At 37.7% G+C, this 20,446-nt stretch overlaps 1 protein-coding gene across 13 annotated transcripts in view; it reads left to right on the top strand.

The window, feature by feature from the left end:
• Positions 1–20,446, top strand: part of baiap2 (BAI1-associated protein 2) — a 116,094-nt gene that overhangs the window by 39,228 nt on the left and 56,420 nt on the right. For 12 of the 13 annotated variants that reach the window (XM_012971539.3, XM_018097671.2, XM_012971538.3 and 9 more), the window contains 1 exon segment: positions 7,961–8,047. The exons of the other annotated variant lie outside the window; for it this stretch is intronic. In XM_012971539.3, the coding sequence (XP_012826993.1) occupies positions 7,961–8,047 (87 nt within the window). 13 annotated transcript variants of the gene reach the window in all.

Raw genomic sequence — 20,446 nt, 5'->3', positions numbered from 1 at the left:
TAATGATCGGTACTTTGCGATTTTTTCGTATGTTTTGCGATTTTTTCGGATTCTTTACGAATTTTTCGGATCCAATACGATTTTTGCGTAAAAACGCGAGTTTTCCTATCCATTACGAAAGTTGCGTAAAAAGTTGCGCATTTTGCGTAGCGTTAAAACTGACGCGAAAAATGCGCAACTTTTCGCGTAAGTTTTAACGCTACGAAAAATGCGCAACTTTTTACGCAACTTTCGTAATGGATACGAAAAACTCGCGTTTTTACGCAAAAATCGTATTGGATCCGAAAAATTCGTACAGAATCCGAAAAAATCGCAAAACATACGAAAAAGTCGCAAAATGTTCGTTTTCAAGTCGGAACTTTTCCAATTCGGGTCGGATTCGTGGGTTAGTAAATCAGCCCCTTAGTTTTAATTTATATTAACCTTTCATTGTCCTTTAAAGGAAAAGTCTGTTTTTAATTCTATTCTAGCCAATCTTTATTATCAGTTCCTCCACGGGGTCACATACAATAACTATTAAAATGATCAGCGCCAAAGGCTGTGAAAAGAACCAAGTGGCAACCTTGGGCAACAACAACCTGGTTGTACATACGGATGGAGTTTTTCCAAGTGAAAAAGCACACAAGGGTTCTAGGTATTTTGCTATATAGTTATCCAGAAAGAAAGAGCTCCAATGCTTCCAATAAAACCAAGGTGCTGCCTTTATATGTTTCAGGTCATTACCATCATTGGGTATACAAAGAGGGTCCCAGATAGGCTGGGTCTTTCAGTAGTAAAGATGGTGAGGGGCACACTACTCTGTAAAACACTGTGTGGCCAAATATTGCAGAAATGTAAGAACGATGTTCCTCAGCATAACATGGCAAGGAATTTGGGGATTTTGTCTACAGTACATAATATCATTAATAGATTCAGAGAATCTGGAGAAACTTCTGTATGCAAGGGACCAGAACTAAAGGCTATATTTGATGGCTGTTGCCCTTGGGCCCTCAGATGGCACTGCTTCCATAGGCGCAAATTAAAATTATATGATGCAAAGACAAATCATATACAGTGGTGTGAAAAACTATTTGCCCCCTTCCTGATTTCTTATTCTTTTGCATGTTTGTCACACAAAATGTTTCTGATCATCAAACACATTTAACTATTAGTCAAAGATTGCACAAGTAAACACAAAATGCAGTTTTTAAATGAGGGTTTTTATTATTTAGGGAGAAAAAAAATCCAAACCTACATGGCCCTGTGTGAAAAAGTAATTGCCCCCTGAACCTAATAACTGGTTGGGCCACCCTTAGCAGCAATAACTGCAATCAAGCGTTTGCGATAACTTGCAACGAGTCTTTTACAGCGCTCTGGAGGACATTTGGCCCACTCATCTTTGCAGAATTGTTGTAATTCAGCTTTATTTGAGGGTTTTCTAGCATGAACCGCCTTTTTAAGGTCATGCCACAACATCTCAATAGGATTCAGGTCAGGACTTTGACTAGGCCACTCCAAAGTCTTCATTTTGTTTTTCTTCAGCCATTCAGAGGTGGATTTGCTGGTTTGTTTTGGGTCATTGTCCTGCTGCAGCACCCAAGATCGCTTCAGCTTGAGTTGACGAACAGATGGCCGGACATTCTCCTTCAGGATTTTTTGGTAGACAGTAGAATTCATGGTTCCATCTATCACAGCAAGCCTTCCAGGTCCTGAAGCAGCAAAACAACCCCAGACCATCACACTACCACCACCATATTTTACTGTTGGTATGATGTTCTTTTTCTGAAATGCTGTGTTACTTTTACGCCAGATGTAACGGGACACGCACCTTCCAAAAAGTTCAACTTTTGTCTCTTCGGTCCACAAGGTATTTTCCCAAAAGTCTTGGCAATCATTGAGATGTTTTTTAGCAAAATTGAGACGAGCCTTAATGTTCTTTTTGCTTAAAAGTGGTTTGCGCCTTGGAAATCTGCCATGCAGGCCGTTTTTGCCCAGTCTCTTTCTTATGGTAGAGTCGTGAACACTGACCTTAATTGAGGCAAGTGAGGCCTGCAGTTCTTTAGATGTTGTCCTGGGGTCTTTTGTGGCCTCTCGGATGAGTTGTCTCTGCGCTCTTGGGGTAATTTTGGTCGGCCGGCCACTCCTGGGAAGGTTCACCACTGTTCCATGTTTTTGCCATTTGTGGATAATGGCTCTCACTGTGGTTCGCTGGAGTCCCAAAGCTTTAGAAATGGCTTTATAACCTTTACCAGACTGATAGATCTCAATTACTTTTGTTCTCATTTGTTCCTAAATTTCTTTGGATCTTGGCATGATGTCTAGCTTTTGAGGTGCTTTTGGTCTACTTCTCTGTGTCAGGTAGCTCCTATTTAAGTGATTTCTTGATTGAAACAGGTGTGGCAGTAATCAGGCCTGGGGGTGACTACAGAAATTGATATTGAAATTGAAAATTGAAATTGATAAACCACAGTTAAGTTATTTTTTAACAAGGGGGGCAATCACTTTTTCACACAGGGCCATGTAGATTTGGAGTTTTTTTCTCCCTTAATAACGTAAACCTTCAATTAAAAACTGCATTTTGTGTTCAATTATGTTATCTTTGACTAATAGTTAACGGTTTTTGATGAGCAGAAACATTTAAGTGTGACAAACATGCAAAAGAATAAGAAATCAGGAAGGGGGCAAATAGTTTTTCACACCACTGTATAAACATAATCCAGAAATATTGCTGCCTTTTTTGGGCCCGAGCTCATATAAGATGAACTGAGGTGAAATAAAAAACTGTCCTGTGGTCTGAGAAATCAATGATGAATGCCTTTTCCTCTGAGCTAAAGAGGAAAAGTACCAACCGGCTGTTATCAGCGCACAGTTCAAATGCCAACATCCTTGACGGCATATCTGGAAGGGCAACATTAATGCTGAACAATACATAATGTATTCAGGTTTTTGAACAACATATGCTGCCATTCAGAGGATTCCTTTTTCAGGAAAGGCCTTGATTATTTTAGCAAGCCAATACCAAACCACATTCAGCACAAATAACATCATTATTAGAACAATAATGTGCCCTTTAAAAATGTTTTATGAAAGGTTATATTATGTAATCTGCACATAGTAAGAATTTAAGAAAATATACCCATTTTAATTCAATTTGTGCCTGCCTCCTTTTCCCTTATGCACCACTTGGCTTGATCAGGTAGAGGTAAAGCATTCAATATCACCTTTACCTTTTATCACTCCTTTTGTATCTTGTTTGTGGGAATATTTAAACATGACTTTATATCCTTTTTTTTAAAAACTAGTTTCTGAGGTGAGGGTAATGGTTGGGGTTTCATTCTTTAGCTACGTTCATATTTGAGATTTGATATTTTCAATGTGAATGCAGAGTGTGAGACATGGGCTTGTTATAAGATGAACACAAGACAGCCAGGGTTTTATTGCATGGCATACAGGTTAAAAGCTTTGTTGCTACCAGAGATTTTCCTGTGTCTGCCTCTTTGTTCCAAATGAATGTGTTCTCATCTTTCCCAGGCCATTTCACAATTAGTATGAAAGTGTCTGCTTAAAGGAACAGTAACACCAAAAAATTAAGTTTTAAAGTAAATAAAATATAATATACTAGTGCCCTGCACTGGTAAAAGTTGTGTGTTTGCTACAGTAACTCTACTATAGTTTATATATAATAAGCTGCTGTGTAGCCATGGGGGCAGCCATTCAAGCTGGAAAAAAGGAGAAAAGGCACAGTTTACATAGCAGATAACGGATAAGCTCTGTAGAATACAATAGTGTTTTATCTGTTCTCTGTGCCTGTGCCTTTTCTCCTTTGAATGGCTGCCCCCATGGCTACACAGCTGCATTCTTTATATAAACTATAGTAGTGTTTCTAAGGCAAACACAACAGTTGTACCAGTGCAGGGCAGCAGTACATTATATTGGAATTTCTTTTATACACTTGAATTTTTTGGTGTTACTGTTCCTTTAAGGTTGATTCTTTGCTTCCTTTAATGCCTGTTTAAAAATGGTGAAAGTTGATGAGAATGCTATAGTCAATGAGTTCAGTAAAACCTACTAGGCTCTCTGACACGGTGCAATGTGAATCACTTGGGGCTACTAATATGGATCTCAGTTCTTACATCTTTAAGACATCTAATGGTAAAACATATTGTGTGTCCAATAACTGACTCAATGTGAGGGTAAGAGTTGGAAGGATCTTATAATGTCAGATTGATATATTGCATTAAATGGACCTTTATACAGGATGTTGCTAGGCCTACTCTGAGAATAAGGCTTGTTCCACTAACCACTAGCCACTAACGTGTGGCTGTTTCTGGCCAAGGCCTTTATCACTTATCACTTGACAACATTCTGGAAATAATGAACACATTAAAAGGTTTTAGATTATAATATCACATTTATGTGATTGGATAGTCACTGCTCCTCCCACGGAGTCAAACCTCTTATGTACCATAGGCCTCAGGGTGATGAGAAAAGTGTAGTCACTTCAGAATTTCATTGTGCTTTTTCTTGTGGGACAGTGGTTCTGATACTGTATGGGGCAGATTTATCAAAATGTGAGTTTAGAGCTCAATACATAATAACATGTTTTGTTCATTCCTATGGGATTTTTAAAAGTGTGTTTATCAAATCCCAAGCCCTAACTTTTACCCATTGATAAATACACTTCTGTTCATTCCTATGGGATTTTTAGAACATGGGTGAGTTTTTATGTATTAAGCTCTAAACTCATATTTTTATAAATCTGCCCCTATGTGTATCTAGCACAGGTGTAGGAGGGCTTATGTTTATGTTTGTTTTTTTCCACAATTTGCAGTGAAAAAACCCGAATGCAACTATACACAAGAATATTCTTAAAAACCACAAATAGTCTGTATTTTTATTAAAAAACTAATTCGAGAAAGTTCCCAAGAAAAAAACTCATGACGTAAAACTGACAAGGTTAAATAGAAGTTAATGCAATTTTTTTTTTAAATAAGTAATAATAAGTAATAAATAAATACGTGTTTTTTTTAAATAAGCTAGCTTTCAATTTTTGTCACGGTTATTTTTTTTTTTTTTTCACAAACTCAAATTTTGATAATCTGCACCTATGGGAAATGCCAGTGACTGGTACAAAAACAGTGGAATTGTCACAGGTAATTAAAAAAAGTGAAGTATTTAAATTTGGTTTACCAATATTCCTCTCGAACTAGGTATTGCAGTAAGAAAAAAATATTTCTGACCCTATGCTTTCAAGCACACACGTGATTGTATGGATTATTGGACCATGAAAACCTTTAAAATGACAGACCGACTTGGTTTTCACTTTCTGGTTCCTGTTCTTCTCACTTTCTATGCTTTTAGCATGCTTGAACGGGCAGTTTGTGTCCCTTGTTCCAGGCCACATTTTTTTTAAACATGTATAGAGCCATCTTAATATTTGATGTCCTCTTTCTAGAGGTAATTACTTTGGGAGGAAATTCCCAAAAGTGAACACCTCTGAAATGAATTCATTAAATAATTGTTTGAAAGACATGGCACAAGCATGATTAATTTATATTATGTTCAGGATTGGAAAAATAGAATATCAACAGATTAAACAGCAAATTATAAACAAAACTAGCATGGGGAAATCGAAGTCCTTCTACCTAAAGCTTCGATATCGGTCCCTTAGACCAATTTGGCAACTTATCGGGCCGTGTATGGGCACTACCGACAGGCCTGTCTGACCGATATCTGGCCTGGAATCGGGCAGATATTGAGTGGGCAGGTTAAAATATTTTGTCTGATCGGGGACCGCATCGGCTCGTTGATGCGGTCCCCAAACCGATTGCGCCTTTTACCGGCATTCTAATTTGATCATTTGGCCCCAGGACCAAACTACCGAATTAGCCTGAATTCAACCAATATCTTAATGTGTATAGCCACATTAATGTATGTGCACCTTTTAACTGTTTCCTACATTGTGTGATTATCTGATACGTTTATCACTCACTAATTAAATTGGACCCATGCAGTTATTCATTTCAACCAATCATATCTTTGCCTCTATTTATTTGCTCATTTGTAGCTGATAGTTCCAGCTTATTTCTGATTCTATGCTGTTGACAACTGCACATGTAAGTGAACATGTCCTTGTGTATCATCAGTAATTGACACCCGTGACGTGTGGGTTAGACAAATTGTGGACCCATGGTGGCACTTGCCTGTCCAGCATGTTGGCATAAAGATTGGCCTATGTTGGCTTTAAGATTGTTAAATGCTTTTTATCTTTTTGGGAAAAAAGACTTCTCTTAGCTCCTTTCTAATGAATTTTTTATGCTGATTGTAACAGTGTAAGTGTGAAGCTGCGCACATTAAGAAGAAATGGTTCACTAGACACTCATTATCTGGAGGTTAAAAAAAAAGTCTGCCACGTGTAATACATGCGTTTTTGTTCTTTCATGGGCAGATTAGAGTTGGCGTGACAGGAAATTACATTTCTTATATTTTGTGTGCCAAGCAGGATCATCATAATAGAACATATTATGTTTCATAGCATATTTGTTCAAATTATCTAGGTTAACAGGAAGAATGCATTGTCCCGTACTTCTCTTAATGACCTCCAAGCATATAATTACTTGTCTGCTGTATAAAATGTATAAAGCATGCGGGAGTTATGAGTCGAGCATGTAGGGCTAATCATGGAGAACTTAATCAGCTCCCGCCAGTGGAACATATAACCTTCTGTCTTTGGGATCTCAACTAGGGATGCACCGAATCCAGGATTTGGTTCCGGATTCAGCCTTTTTCAGCAGGATTTGGATGTGGCCGAATCCATGGTCCTGTCCAAACCGAATCCTTGTGACTTTTTGCCACATAAATGCGGAGGCTCTGTGCACGCGGTTCTTTTTACGACTTCTGTGCCTTAGTTTCTATATGCAAAATAGGATTCTGATCTGTATTCGCCTGAATCTTCAGTGTTTGGCCTAATCCCTAAATAGTGGATTCACTGCATCTCTAATCCAAACACCCCCAAAAAACTTTTCCCTAATAAAAAGAAAATGTAATTCTAAGTAGCTTTCCAGTATAACAGTCATTATAATGTTTCAATTGATTTAAAGTTATCTGTAAATATAATTGCAATTGAAAGCATTAATGCACTGCTTGTTTTCACTTTTGAAGCAGAAGTCTGTTGCCCTCCATTAGCAACATTTTGATTTTGTGTTTACAACTCAAGACTAGTTAGTTAAACATAAAAACTGTTAATTTTGTCTTTTGAATCTTTGGATTCTAATTGGTCATAGGCATGCACAGAGTCATCAAAGAATCATTAGAAGTAATGCAGGGAAATGTCTTACTATATTGTGTGCTATTTGTGCATTGTGTATTAGGAGTGCATGTAGAATTATATTGATTAACTTGATTTTTTTTCTTTTTAAATAGCTAAGTTACAAACCACTGTAGTTTAAGCTGCCTTTTTTTTTTTTTTTTTTTTTGCATATGGCTGCTGCGTATTGGAGATTATTATCTTCCTTCCATATAATAAGACATTTAATTTTTAAAAGCGGACATGAATACTATAATTAAGGACTTCCAGGCGTTCAAAAAAAGTCTTTAGTTTGTTACAATAAAATATTTAGGCTCATTGCACGTGACGTACAAGCTTGCTCAGGAAGAAATGTCTTTACAATTCCCAAATAGGTGTAACTGCCTATAACCTTAAATATGGTGGGGGCCCACAAAGCAGCAGTTGTGGGCAAATACTACAGAATAGTAAAGAAATATTGAGACTTTTCAGGGAGCGCTGTTTAACAATGGTTGAAGAGCATTAGGTTGGTTTTATATAAAATATGATAGACTCTGCAAAGCCACACCAGTAAAGGTATTCCTGCACATAGATTGTTTTTATTTTGAAGAGAGACTGCAGCTGCATGATAACCATGGTAGTAACTTGCCTTGCTCTGTTTATATCTTTATTCATTTTATTTATTTATTTTTTTAGGTGTAACGTTTGCTGCAAAAGGCTACTTTGATGCCCTGGTAAAAATGGGAGAGTTGGCCAGTGAAAGCCAAGGCTCTAAAGAACTTGGTAAGTGAGGCAGCTGACGGTTACAAAATGAGGTACATGGAAGCAGCCTGATAGGTGCCAGTCGTTCATCCTTCCATGGGTTCTCGATAGCGGGTGCTCAACTGGCATTGGCCAATAGCCCAAATCAGTAGTGTTGCAGTATGTAGTAACTGGCAGAGCAACTGTAGTTGTTCAGATACATGCTGCATTGCTTTAGTTTTAGTTATTTAAAGGGAAAACATAGCAAAGCAATACCTTGGCTGTCGTAAATGGACATGATGTCAGTAATGCTCCCAGTCTGTAAACTACATTAATAGAACCTACCCCAGTTGGGGTTATGCACAAGCAATCTATACGCCAACCTCTATCCCTGTACATTTACTGATCAGCAGTTATTTTGACATTTTGATTATTGTGTCAGGCTTTATAGAATTTCAGAAATTGGACAACAAACAATATTTTATTATAAAAAAAAAAATAGTTTCTCTCTGCAAAAAATGTTTTTTGCTTTTTAGGAAGTATAATATTCATCCATATGGTTTTTTAAAAAAAAAATAATGCTTTATTTACCATAGTAACATTTTGCTATGCATTTCTGTACTTACAACACAAATCAACGTTATCATAATTTGTTTCCATAATGTATTTACGGTGTTATTTATATAGTATTCCATATACATTATTATTCTATATACAGGTATGGGACCTGTTATCCAGAATGCTCGGCTTCCGGATAAGGGATCTTTGAGTAATTTGGATCTCCATACCTTAAATCTACTAAAATGTAAATTTAAAGATTAAATAAACCCAATAGGATGGTTTTGCCTCCAATAAGGATTAATTATATCATAGTTGGGATCAAGTACAGGTACTGTTTTATTATTACAGAGAAAAAGGAAAACATTTTTAGTTTTAGAATTATTTGTTATAATGGAGTCTATGGGAGGTGGGCTTTTGGTATTTCGAAACTTTGTGGATAACTGGTTTCTGGATAACAGATTCCATACCTTCTTTATTTACTTTTATTATCAGTGGTTGTAAAGTCACCAGGAGATAAATGTTTAAATGTAAAATATGTCATTTGCTGATGTTTTTATTTATTTTTCCTAAAGTATGTTAGTACAGGTATGGCATAACTTGGGGCGCCTGCAAACATTTTTTTCAAGCTCCCACATTAAATCACAGGTGACAAGCGACACCTGCAAAATCACGAGTCACTTGCCTTAACGCATGTGCCACAGATCATTCATAAATGCGACTCCCTCCTCCTCACAGGTCCCTTGTGTTACTTGGGCCCTGTGTCCCCATGCAGCCATGGGGCCTTCCGCTTCTGTAGTTACATCACTGGATCATGGGGAGCCATACTACTAGGTTGGCACGGTGCTTTAACACAGGGGAGTCTGATTATAAGTGCAGCTGTCACATGTGCCCCTTGGGAGGTGGCCCTGGCAATGAGGCCCTGCCTCAATGAAACAAACTTGTGGCCAGCACACATTAGGTCCCTAAGCCACCCTGGTAACACCCCTTTATGCTAAAAGACCCCAATTTTCCCTCATGACCCAAGAATCCCATCTTTCCCCTCTGCCACATAGCCCTTGCCTGAAATCCCCCCTAATTGCGGCCCTGCATTGGTGTGGGCAAATAAATCTGTGCATTATTACTTGACAGTTTCTGAACCCCAAGAAATCTGGGGTCTACTGTAGATGGTTTAGGGTTCCGCAGATTTTTGGGTGTACCATAAATCCTGTTTAAAGTTTTACTTAACCTTGCCTCAATATTTTATTCATTTTTTATGTTCCAACTGGGCAGCTGTAAATGGCACTTGTATTTACAAAATGCAAAGCTGTTGAAATGGAATGGTACAATACTTTACATACTGGGGACATTTCTTTATAGTAACTGGTTTGTTGCTGAAAACTCCCTGCAGGCTGCTGATGATGGACAGTTTCAGTTCATGTCAAACGGTCTGCGTCAATCCATTTTTTTGTAGTTTGCATGACAGAGTTATATAGTCCGAAACAGCTTGGGGCTTCTTTTTGCTACCTCTGGTATTTTACCTGCCTGACTGGTAGAAATAATGCTATATACCATGGATACTAGTAGGGAAAAAAGCTAAATATCTTAATAACCATACTTCCCTTTTTGATATTATTGTGGTGTCCAGTATTTGCATTAAGCAAATTTCAAACAAATTTGGTAAATTTAATCATCAATGCCCATTTGGGGTGCACAGTTCAATGGCAATAACTCATTCACCTGCACCTAAAATTGGTGCAGTCAGAACTGCAAGCTGATATTCTCATGGGGTGGCTATTGTCCCTTTTTAGTCCCTCTCCATAATCCATACAGCAGGGGGGAAGGGATATAACTCTAGAAACATGGGCAGAGCACTAAAGATAATGTAGGTATCATTATAGGTAGAAGACATATAGTGTCAGGTGTGGGTCTGCCCAACCAGACCTTAAGGTCTCTGTCTTCGCCACGTTAACGTCCAAAGCAACCCAGTGTGTCAAACAGCATTTAAATAGGATTGTGTGTCAACTACACTAGCAAAACAGCTAAAATATCTTTATTTTAACTGTGTCCCTCTTCCCTTGTGTAAGCCCATATTTGTTTGCCCTTATAGTTCTCTCTGTTTTGCAAATGCTCCATAAACTTTCCTTCCAGTCTGACACATTCTCCCTAATTTTCATATTTCCAATGTTTAAAAGTTAATATGAATGGGCAGTATATTTTTTACAGAAAAGGTGGCAACTCTATGTGGGGAAGTCACTTATACATGTACAGATATGAGGTCTGCTCTCCAGGAACCCATTATGCCTTAGGTGAAACGAATGAGTGCCTTCCATAGGGTAAAACAATTCTTATTTTTGACTGATAACTTTATTCTTTGTATTAATAAAACAGTATATTTTACCTGATGGTAACTAAGTGCATAAAGGTTTTTTTGTTTTTAGTAGCCTTATAGCATGGTGATCCAAATTAAAGAAAGACCATATATCGGGAAAAACTAATGCCCCAAGCATTCTGTTTACTTAATCACATACATTTTATTGCAACCAAATCGGCCTATGGAGGTCACAGAACAAGGACTATTGGATTTGTGGGGAACCAGCCAGATATAAGTGCTGGTGGCTACACATTAAGGATGCCAAGTTGTGCATCACGGGGCTCCATACTATTGGTCTAAATAGGACACACACCTGATCTACATAGTCATACACTTTTGCATCTATAAATGCCTCCCGCTGAGACTCCGCACTTGAAGGTGGCCATTATTACAACTATTACTTACCATTAAAGCACTCTGCAATAAGAAGCAATTGTAAATGTGTGAAACCTCTATATAGAATGGCTTCCAAACTTTCTTTTTGGGCGTGTGTTAAATGCTGCACAGCTTTGGTGCCATAAATGAATATTGTTGCTGACAGGTGGGTATTTTCGGAAATCCGTAAAGCAGGATATAGACTGAAGTGTATGATTTACCAACATTTCTGCCAGCTTCACATCTGCATCTTTTCAAAGGGAACCTAAACCCAAAAAGTGAACTGACGTTTACTCAAGAGTTCTTAGCTGAGCAGCTTTAAAAACTACATCAGTTCCAATTTAAGTGCTTTCTCAAATATTGCCTATGGAACAGATTTATCAAAATGTGAATTAGAGCTCACCACAGAAATATTCACCCACATTCTATTCATTTCTATGGGATTTTTAGAAGCGTATTTATCAAATGTTGAACTAACTTTCATGAATAGAATAGTGGATGAATTATTCTGTGGGGAGCTCTAATCTCACATTTTGATAAATGTGTCTGAAACCCTGACTATTTTTCACTTATATAGTTGGTTAACCCTAAGGTTGCTGACTTTCTGGGGTTCATTGATACAAAACTGGGAAAATTTGCAGCTGGGCAGTAACACTCGGCAACCAATCAAATGTGTGCTTCCATTGTTATACCTGCGGCTAGCAAAAAAAAAAGAAAAGAAAAAAATGATCAGTGATTGATTTCAATGGCTCTGAAAAAAATCTGCTGAACTGTCAGGTATTCACTCCACCAAACTTGAAATATCTCAGAAGCTGCGAAAAATAGAAAATGAGTGTAAACTGAAAAGCGCTCATAGAAGTACTTCTGAGTAAGTTCAGATGCTATTTAGGGCTTAGATTCACTTTAAGATTTTGCTCCCTTCATAGCCATATTCCTATTGCCATATGTGTCATGCTTTACCCCGTATTTGCTTCTATTTATTGCAGGGATCATGAGTGTATAGACTGCTGTTTCCACCTTGAAAATGACATTTTCATATCAAGCCAGTTATCATATGAATGCCATTTATTTGTCTCAAACAAAGATAACCTGTTTCTTTCTGTTTCCAAGCAACCGTGATTCCTAATCTTTGCTCCTGTCCTTGTCCTGTTATTGTATAACTTTTCTTTACCTTCCTCATTTTTTTTACTTCTTTTCCTTTGGAGGGGACAGGAAAAAAAACTGATGTTCTAAACCTGTTATATCTTTATTTCCCATAATACAGAAATCCTTTGAAATCTACAACTACGCAGGCCCCACATTTTGTATGAATTTCCTTTTACATTTCTTGAACTATTCACCAGAGCCAGTTGGTTTTGTTACTTTGTGAGTGGGTTCCCATTTGCATTTGTCTTTATTGTGTATGTGGGTGGCTAGGCCAGTTATAGTTATTTCTCCCTGAGATATCATTCAAGGAGCCTTATTAAAAAGAATATTGTCAATATATTTTTTTACTGATATGAGGTTGGGTTACCACAAAGGACAAGTCTGTAGGACTGGCATTGTTAGAGAATCTAAAGCAGAATTCTGCAAATTTTATATAAATTGAGTTGTAATGATGAATAACTCCTCTATACAATTATATTTCAGTCACAGGAAAAAAAAATGTTACATTAAAGAAATGAAATATAAGGGATTTGTTATGGTTTATAGACTGATATAATAATTGGCTGTGAAGGCCAATATAGGCCTGGTAGGGTCTGTCTGTCTCTGAGAGCATTGGTAATCTCTAGAGAAGGTATAACGCCAGATTGTAGCCAGTAATGCTTATTAGCCAAAATTGGCAATTGGAATCTTTATTGTGCTCTTTTAAATGCACTTGGGCATGACCAGGGTGACAAAGAACTTCGGCAAACTGAAGGCTATGCTGCTGTACCACCAATAAATTTACAGTCATTATAGGATGGAAAGCCCCCAATTATTTTATGTGAAGTCAAAATCCTAATGTCCCACCATCAAATAGGAGGTCACCAAGCTTAACTTCTGAATATAAAGGAGTGAGTTATTGTATGTAGGGGATATGTCATGCTAGGCAGTGTACAATACAGTGTACAAAAGACTAGGCAAGGGTGCTGGACCAACTGCCAGCCACAAAATGAGGGTGTTACAATCTGGATCTGTGAAAATATTTATGAGGATTAAGTGATTAATGCAGGTGACTACAAGCTCCACACTAATTGGACACCACAGAACTTTATCTTTCTCTGTCTCATTACTGCAGATATTGCGGGTGTTTAAGGTTGATGTTTAGTACAATTAATGATTTTATATAAATTTACAATGTAAAGAATTGTATTTACACATATTTACACATATACATGTGTGTGTATACCTATACATGTATGAAAGGGATGGTTATTTTGGAACACTCGCATGTGTGTACTAGTGCTACTGTCCAGTGAGGCATGTTATTTATGTGCTGTAGATACAAAGACTCATTTCTTCCACTGTATAACACACTATACATGCAGTACCCATTTATCTTACTATGAATATTGTGCTTTAGGTGCCAGACCCCAGTGATTTGATTGTACAATGTGCCAGCACCAATGGCAGCACCCATTGTTTTAATGAAATGTTAATAAATAATTAACCTAGGCTTCCTTGATTTGTAGTTCAGCCATGTACTAAGCTGTACGATTTTCTAAACCTGTACATAAGTAATGGCAATTGCCTTAAGCATTACTTTTATGTTTTTAAGGTAACATTTTCAATGTGACCTGGTGATGCAGTTTAGCCGTAATTCAGAGCACACATTGCTTTCTGTAGCTGCAGAAAGGGTCACACCTTGCTGAATAACAAATGCACAGTATGCTGCTCTACGTCATTCTCATTCTGTATGTTTTTACCTTGACAAGCAATGTACAGATAAGAAGTTCAAAGTTATTAATCAAACATGACATTATACATGTGTGTGTATGAATCTTGTACACAGGTTGTTCACAGGTACAAATGATACTCTATGCAATTCAGGAGTCACAAATGTTGTTTTAAGAATATTGTAGAAGCTTAGTGCTTAAGCAGAATGATTACTCTATAGGGCACATTTATCAAAGGACAAAGTTTTGCCAATTAAAAGCACGATTGGAAAATATTCAGACTAACCCCGATAATTTCTGATGTGCGTTATTTGCGTGAAAATTCATATCGTGGTTGTACGAAAATATTGTGGTGCAATCCAGAAGTTACGAAATTGTGGCACTCTGCAGCTCCAACCCGGCCCAAGGAAAGTCTCCCATAGGGCTCAATGGCACTCTGCAGCTCCAACCTGGCCCAAGGAAAGCCTCCCATAGGGCTCAATGGCACTCTGCAGCTCCAACCCGGCCCAAGGAAAGTCTCCCATAGGGCTCAATGGCACTCTGCAGCTCCAACCCGGCCCAAGGAAAGTCTCCCATAGGGCTCAATGGCACTCTGCAGCTCCAACCCGGCCCAAGGAAAGCCTCCCATAGGGCTCAATGGCACTCTGCAGCTCCAACCTGGCCCAAGGAAAGTTTCCCATAGGGCTCAATGGCACTCTGCAGATCCAACCCGGCCCAAGGAAAGTCTCCCATAAGTCACGATACCGAAGCTTGAATGAATTCCCGAAACTTTTGTAGTCATTGCGAGAAATACGATTTTGTCGCACAAATTGACACAAAGCATGAAAAAGTCACGTAATTTAACGAAAATATCGTAGAATATACGCAAAGTTTTAAAAGTTTAAAAAAATACAAATTTTTCTCATTCGTACTCCTTCGGACTTTAATGAATGGACCCCTATATGTGACTTTGATCCTCCTTAGTTACTGTCTGTGCCATCCCACCGGGGATTTACATTCTCGCCGGTGGGATGGCATTTCAGGGAGATTAGTCGCCCGTGACAAGGGAGATTTGTCGCGGGCGACTAGTCTCCCCGTGTGCCGGAGCCCTAAAAAGGAGCTGCTACTAGTAGCTCAGTGTGTCTTCACCCTTATTCCTTGTATTATCCCTAAAATAGTGTATGTAGTGATTTTAAAAAAAAATAATGTTATATTCTATTTTATATACCATTAAAGGAGCATGTAATTTTGAAACTCTCAGTTTGGGCAGGTGTTCTAGTGCCATTTATCTTGACTCCAGAGAACAGCTTGTCCAATTCTCCTGAGTAACAAATTTTTATAATGCGTTTAAATGCTATTAGTGCACATTCTGTCATTCCATCCTTTATGTTATCTTTCATTCACAATGGCATGTAATTAACTCTCCTTTCAACGAATCCAAACGAGATTAACACATATTAAAAGAATCTCTTAACAAACCACTGATAGTGTCTGTTGAAATGATCTGAACTGCTCTTCCGACCGTGGCTGATGGGATTAATAAGAAACCAGTGACCTCATTTCTGGAAATAATCATTTTGCATGTGTATCGCAGGACCCAACACACCAGTTAGAATGTTACAATGTTGTATATGCGATCCCTTGTTGTTGTAGAAGGATTTACTTTGAGATCTGTATTTAGCATTGTCATTGTTAAATAGTTTAACAGAAAAGATTTGTTTAAAAAAAACCTGAATATCTAAATTTAGGAGGTTATACTTTGTTTCGGAGGGACAGGGGCAATAGAACAGGAGGAGGGGTGTGTCTGTTCGTTAAGCAGGAATGTAAAGCAATTATCAAGGAGGAAGTGATGATGGCAAACGAGAGAGCTGAAGCCTTATCGGTTGAGCTTCTCATAGATAGTAAAGAGTCTGCCAGATTAATGGTAGGGGTATGCTATAGACCCCCTAATGTAACTGAAGAGGAAGAGGCTCCACTTCTGTTGCAAAAAGTATGTTCATTTTAAGGCAAGTCATAATAATGGGGGAGTTTAATTACTTTGATATTGACTGGAGCAATAGTACTGCCAGCATAGTAAATGGGGAAACTTGTTTTATGACAACTTTTTGTCACAGGTTGTTGAGGAGCCAACCAGGAACCATGCTATACTGGATCTAGTGATCTCTAATGACCCAGAACGTATAGCAAATGTGCAAGTGGTTGAACCCCTGGGTAATAGTGACCATAATGTTATTTCATTTGATGCTTGGTGCAAAAAACACTGGGGCAAAATATTTCGGAAAAACAAAAAAAAATTCAGAAAAGCAAATTTGAATTAAGGGCTGTCTTTCAGGGCATTATGTTTTCTGCTAAATACACAGAGAGAAATGGTTTTCATTTAAAATATTAAATCACTTACTGTTCTCAACTTATTCCCTTAAGAAGTAAATGTAGAAGTGTTAAGAATCACCCTATGTGGCTTAATTCAGAAGAATTTAAGCAATACAAGTCAGAGGGAACAGAAACTGCATTTAATGAATATAAACACTATAACACGTGTTGTAAAGTGTTGCAATCCGGAAGGCAAAAAAAAAAACCAAAATGAGGAGCGCATTGCAGCAGAAGCTAAAACTATATTAATAGTAAAAAGATGCAAGTTAATTCTGGCTCCATTGATTTATGGCACTAAGGCACCTGGGCCAGATGGAATACACCCTTGGGTACTGAGAGGCAGTTTTACAGTGGCCTCTGTTTCATGATATTCTCAGACTCCCTTTCATCTGGTATGGTACCTATGGATTGGAGGAAAGCTGATGTAATTCCTATATTTAAAAAGGGATTAAGATCTCAACCTGGCAATTATAGGCCAGTAAGTTTGACATCCATGGTGGGCAAGTTATTTGATGGCTTGTTAAGGGATCACATACAAAATGATATTCTGGAGAATGGCATTATGAGCAGTAATCAGCATGGCTTTATGAAGGGCAGGTCATGTCAGACCAATTTAATTGCTTTTTATGATGAGGTAAGTAAGAAGCTGGACAGTGGGGTGCAGTAGGATTTTGCCAAAGCATTTGATGCCGTGCCTCAAAAACAACTTCTTTCTAAACTAAGTTCTGTTGGGCTTAGTGAAGTCGTTTGCACATGGATAGAATACTGGCTACAGGATCGGGTACAGAGGGTGGTTGTTAATGGTACATTCTCTACTTGGAGTAAGGTTCTTAGTGGGGTCCGTGGGGATTCTGTATTGGATTCACTTTTATTTAATTTGTTCATTAATAATTTAGTAAAGGTATGGGACCTGTTATCTAGAATGCTTGGGACCTGGGGTTTTCCAGATAAGGGATCTTTCTTTAATTTGGATCTTCGTACTTTAAATCATTTTTAAAACATTTGAATGGTTTGTTAAAATTGAGTATATGAGAGACTATAATTGTGGAATTTCTGGATAATGGGTTTCCAGACAACCTGATCCCATACATGTAATAAGTAATGTATCAGTGTTTGCAGATGATGCAAAACTCTGCAACCCAATAAAATCTGTTACTGCCTATGGTATATTTATAAATGTATTACCTTTCAAAACTGGTTATATAGATTTGTTGTAAAATAAAGAGTAGTAGACTATGTACATGTGAACTGCACTCTTTCTTTAATGCCCTGAATCTACAGTTGGATAAAACTGGCCTCTCCCTTGGGAGTTTTTCCCCATAAATTAGGCCATCTGCCATTGTGTAAGCAAACATTTGGTTAAGCAGTGGGTTTTCTTCACTGCTACGGCATCATGACTTTCCTGGAAACTTGTATTTTGTATCTATAGCTGTCAAGCATTGCTCTTACTTATGGGCTGCTGGAACAAGCATGGCCATGAATATTATGTGACCACTATTGTGTAGTCAGGCATAATATTCACTGCATTAATATTTGTGTTGCCCTACTACTCTGCTCACAATTGACAAAATGTTGCATAGAATTTGGCTGACATTCTGAATGCTCATTCCCTTAGCTGTGCATTACATTGTTTTAATCAATTAGTCCCCTACTGTAAAATGCCCTTTGGATCTTGTTTATACATCACCTATACAACATATACTGTATACACATACAGCGTGCATCAGTGTGTGCATATGTATGATTACCACCAGAAACTAGAGGGATCTTTTTATAGCAGAACATCATGAAATATACACAGAATTTTTACAGCCATGGGACTCTTTAATAATTTCCATTGTGAAATATCATTAATAGTTGCTCTAAATCGGGATGTAAAAATCTTAACCTCTATATATCAAAGTTCCATGAATTCTTCATGTCAAAGTCCAAAATTGAATATTTGTGCCTGTTGCTGCCTAAAATAGAATAGATAATACCCTACGACAGAGACTTAATCATAGTAATAATATTCTGTTGATAGCTATTGATATATAAATAGATTATCATTAGAGTGGGTTTTGTTCTTTGTTATGGCATCATGACTTTGATGGAAACTAGTATTTGTTTGTCATATGACATAACTGCTAACGGAAAAAATATACTTTACACCCTTTTACCCAGCTTTTTCTCTGTATTTGACTTGCCTTGTTCTGCAGTACAGAAAAGACTGAGCATAACAAATATACAGCAGAATGCTCTGCATACTGTATGAATGGGACATTTATAGACACTGTATAACAAGTATTTGTTACTGTAATGGTGACTTTTTTTTTTACCTATGTGCTACATAAGTCATGGAGTCCCAGTGAGGACCAAAACACAACAAAGAGAAATACAAATAATATATAATATATATATAATTTCTTTATTGTGGTACAGTCCCAGTAAGGACAATATACTACAAAGGAAAATGCAAACAATAAACACAGCACTGGTGCAGGACAATCAGATGCCAGAGCTATATGCAGATAATTCAAACATGCTTCATTCTTTTTTATAGCGCGCAGGCTTTAATTTTTAATTTTTTTTTACTTTTTTTTTTTTTTTAAGCATCGCTCTACAGTTTGCAATTTCAACAGCCATCTAGTTGCTAGGGTCCAGTCTAGCCTAGCAACCAGGCAGTGGTTTAAATGAGAGATTGGCACGTGAATAGGCCTAAATAAAAAGATAAGTTATAAAAAGTATCAAGAAGTATAAAATTCTAGCCTTACAGAGCAACAGGTTTTTTTTTTGCCTGCCGGAGTCAGTGACCCCCTTTTGAAATCTGGAAAGACTCCGTATAGGAAGACAAAAAATTCAAAAACTGTGGGGAAAAATAAAAAATGACCAATTGAAAAGTTGTTTTATATAGTTTATATAGGCTATTATATGACATGCTAAAACTTAAAGGAACTATTCAGTGTAAAAATGTAACTGGGTAAAATAGACAGACTGCGCAACAGAAAAAAAGTTTGCAATATAGCTAGGCAAATCTGAAAAACGAAATGTAATCTATAAAGGTCTGAGTGAATGGATGTCTAACATAATAGCCAGAACACTACTTCCTGCTTTACAGCTTTCTAAGCAGTTAGCAGTCAGTAACCAATCAGGGACTTGAGGGGGGGGGGTATTGGACATAACTGTTCAGTTAGTTTGAACTGACCTGCTGCTCACAAACTAACTGAATGTCCCATGTGGCCCCCCTAAAGTCACTGGCTAACTTAGAGGTTAGAGAGCTTTAAAGGAGGAAGTAGTGTTCTGGCTATTATGTTAGAAATCTGCCCACTCCAGCCTTTATAGATTACATTTTTGCCTAACTAACTATATTACAAATATGTTTTATTTTGCACAGTCTGTCTATTTTACCCAGTTACATTTTTACACTGAACTAAGCTGAGGGGAACCATCCCTGTAACTGGCACTCTCCTGTTTAGCAGATAACTGGGTTAAATACTGTACTCTTGACCCTCTTGCACCTTTCAGTTGACTGAATTTTAGAGTATTTTTTACTGATGTTATCATTTCTATTTTGTTTAGATTTGTTTTAGATTTGATACTGCAGCTACAGTAATAGTCTGATTGCCAAAGTACATTCAACTGCCCTTGGCAATCTACTATTGGCTGTACAGTCCAGTCTGACTGCCATTGGAAATCTACTATTGGCTGTACAGTCCAGTGTAACTGCCCTCTGTAATCTACTATTGGCTGTACAGTCCAGTCTGACTGCCCTTGGTAATCTACTATTGGCTGTTCAGTCCAGTCTGACTGCCATTGGGAATCTACTATTGGCTGTACAGTCCAGTCTGACTGCCCTTGGTAATCTACTATTGGCTGTTCAGTCCAGTCTGACTGCCATTGGGAATCTACTATTGGCTGTACAGTCCAGTCTGACTGCCCTTGGTAATCTACTATTGGCTATTCAGTCTG

This window comes from Xenopus tropicalis, chromosome 10 (genome assembly GCF_000004195.4).
Source record: "Xenopus tropicalis strain Nigerian chromosome 10, UCB_Xtro_10.0, whole genome shotgun sequence".
Classification (NCBI taxonomy): Eukaryota; Metazoa; Chordata; class Amphibia; order Anura; family Pipidae; genus Xenopus; species Xenopus tropicalis.
This window is presented reverse-complemented; position numbering and strand designations above follow the sequence as displayed.